We start from the raw sequence: 4,428 nt of genomic DNA on the forward strand, positions 1-4,428 counted from the left end.
AAAAACAAAGAATGGTTAAAATGATGAACTAGGGGCACAGTTGAGCCAGGCGTTCTGTCTTTCCCCCGTCATCGACGTACTTGCCAGAAGGGCGCTCTACCCGCCAGAAGAAATAGCCGTGAGCTAACGGTGTTGAGCATGAACCCACACCTTTCTATTTATCCATCAATCACCCCGGGGAGGGATGAAAAATGAGAGATTGAAGAATAGAGAGGTGTAAGTTGAGAGAAAAGAGAGGAAAAGGGTTTTGAGAGAAAATCCGAGCTTGAGAGTCGAGTGATGTGAGGATCACAAATGAGAAAGGGTGGGAAGCAATACCCAGATTGAACTGGCTCCTCGTGATCCGAGGTCCCCCATCTTCGTTTACGCGTCTGTGTGTCGTGTCTCTTTCATTTGACGGTCTCGTCTTTTGTTTTGAGTCTCTCCCGAGCGTGTCTCGTTGTATTTAGGTCGTGTACCTCTTTGTTTAAGTCCTCCCCGCTGTGTTCAGTGGTAGGCTCGATATCCCGGTTTGAAAAACCCTCATTTGATTTCAAAAAGCATTTATGCTCAGAATGCTGTGCCATTCTCTACATTCGAGCGTGTTTCGACTCCAACCGGTTCCGTCTTTGAGCTCCGTCTTGTCAGATTGGGCCGTTTGTTCAGAGTTTGCTGTGTGTAGAATGAATCGAATGCTGTGTTTTGGGCTGTATGCAGATCAATCCCCAACAGAGTAAGGGCTGTGTGTTCAAGAATCAGGTAGTGGGTCGCTTGGGTTATTTTGCTGTTGGCTGTTTAGTTATCTGATTATTACAGTGCAAGTGTTCAATTTTCAGACAACCAATCAATTCCATTTACATTGAGGTGTAACATGATGAGATGCGATGCAACGCATGAAATGCGTAAATGTAAACACTTTTTCAGATAAAAAGGCTGTTTCATTTCACTATCTTTTCAAATGTACAAGCTTTGGAAACAAAATCTGCCTGCGGCAGTACAAGGTAATCTATCTACCAAACAAAAAGAAAAGTACAAAGAAAGAAAGAAAAGATAGCAAAAATCTGCATCTGTGTCCAGCGACTCCAAGGGCTGTCAGTCCGTCCTGGTCCTCTTCCTGGACGAAGGTCCAGGAGCATCGTCAGCGTCGTCGTCAGAGCCCGAGCTAGAACCGTCTCCGGTCTCCTCCTCCGATGACCCTGCCTCTGCCTCTGACTCATCGTCGTCGTCGTCGTCCGGAACTGGAGCTCGCGAGCTACTCCCGACGTGAGTACGCCCACCCCTAGTGCGGGGAAATATCCTGCCCTCCTCGTCTCTCCCCCGAGCAGGGACAGCAGGTCTAGCTGGAGCACCTCCTGCCATGGGAATCTGGAAAGGAGGCTGAAAAAGTGCACAAAAGTGAAATGCATCAGTATACTGTAGACAGTTTATCAGTGCAGAATGCAATGTTGAATACAGTGTATGAATGCCGTGAGCAGTTTATCAGTGCAGAATGTAGTGTATGCAGTGTATCAGATGCTGCGAGATCAGTGTATCGGGTGTTGTGCCGTGCATCAGATTATGTGAATCAGTGTATGAATGGTTTGAGGCCAGTGTCAGAAGGACATACCGGTATGCTGTAGACGGCTAGGAGGTCAAATGTCCGCTGGAGCATCCCCATCAACGAGGCATTCATCGCCAACGACTGACGGGTGTACTCAGAAGAAGCCTGCAAAGGTATCAGATGCATTAGTATTCTGTGGAATATCAAGTAAATTGAAATGAAATAACTGTACGAAGTGCAGTGATACATACCGGCGGAAGGTCGGGGACGTCAATGAACTCATGACCAGCCGGTGGAGGGGCGAAGGGAATCTGATAGGTCGACCCACCCTGCCCCTGGAAAGTCAGTACAGCAGGCAGGGCAGGCCAGCCAGCTCCTCGTCCTCCCCGCGCTCCACCCCTACCACGGACCCGGGCCCTCCTCGAAGATCCAGCCCCTGCTCCCGCTCCGGCCCCAGACGCCGATGCTACAGGCCTGGCCCCCTCTGCTCGACGACCGCTCAAGGGACGCATCAGGTACGTCCACACGTACTCCTGATAGTCGCCGGTGCCTCGAAAGCCAGCCTCCTCCCAGCCGATGGAGTAATCATCCAGCTGCTCAGGGGTCAGCCCCTCGGTCTCCCTCATCTCTGCAGGAGGGTGAGCCGGGACTATCTGCTCAGGTAACCCGCGGGTCTGGCGTAGAAAACGCTCCCCCAGGTACCAAGCCCGACAGACCGGGCCCTCTAGCAAGATCCGAAAACGCGAGGTCTCCTCAGCACCAGGGAACCGACCCCGCATAGCCGACGGCAGCGAAGCCCATGGCCGCCATGTGATCTGAAAGTAACAGACAGTTTGTTATCTACTGTTATTGAAACATGCAGTGGGAAAGCGAAGCTAAATGAACTGAAAGTAAAGCATACCTCGGCCGGGGTAATGGTATCGAAGTATCGGCGGAAGAAGCCGAATGTCTCCCGTGGTCGCCGGGTGCATCTCCCGTCAAAGCGAATCGAGAAGGGAACAGCCGGAGGAGGCTCCGCAACTGGTACAGGTGCAAGCCTAGGGAAGTAGGCGTAAACCCACAGCTGCAAAACAGATGTCAGTATGACCATCAGATAAAGCAGGATATACAAAATAAAGCAGAAATGGCAGAGCCGTGTGTTGTGCAGTGTATTGTGTACAGTGTACAGTGTGAGCAGTGTACAGTCAGTGTAAAGCAGAATGTATGTGTGTGCCGTGTGTACAGTATACAGTGAGTGTAAAGTAGACCGCAGTGTGTGCAGTGTACAGAGTACAGAGAATATCGGACAGAAATGGAAAGCGGAGAAGGAATGTACCTCCCAAGCTCGCCAGTAACCTCCGAGCAGCTGGCCGCTGCCGCGAGAAGCCGAGCTCATATATCCGTATAAGGTGGCCAGAGCAGCGCCGCCCCAATCGTAGTGCAAGATGTCCCGGACGTCCACCAGTGCGCTGAGGAGACAGAGAGGCACGGTGTTCGCCCGGTCGGCGAAGATAGTAGTCCCGAATAGGAACATGAGGAAGCCGCGCGCATACCTCTCCACGTCCTCCTCGGTCATCTGCACCTCCTCCCCCAATGCGGGCTGGACCCTGAACTGTGCCTCGAACCAGGAATATCGGACGAAGCCTGGACGAGCTAGCGGTGGCGCCTCCCCCAGTAGATGGACCTGAGCGGCGGTCCACTCGTCCATGTCAGTGTCGAAGGGGATCGGATCCCCCCCTACCCCGATGCCTGTGAGCATCGAGAAGTCATAAGGGGTCATCATAATATCCCCCGCAGCAGAAAAGTGGAAAGAATCGGTGGTGTCCCACCACCTCTCCGCCAGAGCGGCAAGAAGAGGTCTGCAGGTGGACAACCTGGAGAGCCCTCGGCAGAAGGTGCCGAAGCCCGCCCGATCCACGATGCGCTGGACCGCATCAGGGAGCTCGTCATACCACTCCCGCGCGCCAGTATTCCCATACCCGCGGATGGTATGGGAACCCTCCTGCAAACAGAAAACAACAATTGCAAGACAACATTCAAAATGCAGTTTTGAAAAGACAGATATGGCATGTATGCAAGTTTGTCAGATTCAGGCAGATACCGGGTGCCGGTGTGCTTACAGTAAAATACGTGTGCTGTGTCAGCATGTTTGGGCGTTTCAGAACAGATATGGCATGTATGCAAGTTTGACAGATTCAGACAAATACTGGGTACCAGTGTGTGTGCAGTAGAATACAGTGTGTGCTGTGTGTTTGGGTGATTCAGGACTAGTGCAGTGTGTGTGCATGTGTCAGTCTCAAGCAGATATCAGTTGTATGTATGTTTACAGTCAACTACAGTCTACGGTATATCAGATTTCAGCAGTTAAAGAATACAACTAACTATGGCAGTTTTGTATCCTACATTGCGGAAAGTAAAGCAGAAAGAAGAAAGTTACCTCGGAAGTGCCGAATGAAAGGTGGGAGGTAGGCTCACGCAGCAGTAGCTCAGGCGCCGCGTATCTCTCAAAGCTCCGGAACTGACGCAGGCCGTCTGGGGGCAGAACGTGGATCGCCGGCCGGTCGGGCACCGGGTCGAACGGGCGCTCGCTCAATGGTAAGAGCTCGACCCCAGGATCCATCTCGTGGTCCGGGGGAGTCCCGCCACGTGGAATGTCGTCCGCCATGTAGAGAATGGTGTGAAAATGGCCCGGAAAAGGAAAACCGAGTCGGAATGCGAAGAGTCAATTGAAAAGTCAACTCCCGAGAGGGTCGAAAATGGCCGGGAAGGCCGGAATGTGAAAGGGCACGGAAATGAAGAGGAAAGTGGGGGGAACGAACCCCGAAAAGGCTAGAACGCCAAACGAGGCACCGAAACGAGAATGTGATCGGTCGAAAACGTCCGAAACGCGAAGAGAAATGCGAATCCGACGACGAAACGGGCGTAGAACG

At 52.2% G+C, this 4,428-nt stretch overlaps 1 protein-coding gene across 1 annotated transcript; it reads right to left on the minus strand.

The window, feature by feature from the left end:
• Nucleotides 1–1,021: 1,021 nt before the first annotated feature.
• On the minus strand, nt 1,022–1,672 carry LOC145819824 (uncharacterized). Its single transcript, XM_082913683.1, has 2 exons — nt 1,586–1,672; nt 1,022–1,356 (listed from the first exon to the last, which is right to left on the minus strand). The coding sequence occupies exons 1-2, from the start codon at nt 1,649–1,651 to the stop codon at nt 1,072–1,074; spliced, it is 351 nt and encodes a 116-aa protein (XP_082769809.1). The 5' UTR covers nt 1,652–1,672; the 3' UTR covers nt 1,022–1,071.
• Nucleotides 1,673–4,428: the final 2,756 nt, after the last annotated feature.

The sequence above is a fragment of the Camellia sinensis genome, chromosome 2, assembly GCF_055761805.1.
Source record: "Camellia sinensis isolate YWXY chromosome 2, ASM5576180v1, whole genome shotgun sequence".
Taxonomy (NCBI): Eukaryota; Viridiplantae; Streptophyta; class Magnoliopsida; order Ericales; family Theaceae; genus Camellia; species Camellia sinensis.

Coding starts and splice junctions, on each gene's coding strand:
- LOC145819824 (XM_082913683.1), bottom strand. CDS start 1,651: ATGAATGCCTCGTTGATGGGGATGCTCCAGCGGACATTTGACCTCCTA. Junction 1,357..1,585: donor TAGCCGTCTACAGCATACCG/GTATGTCCTTCT, acceptor GCACTTTTTCAG/CCTCCTTTCCAGATTCCCAT.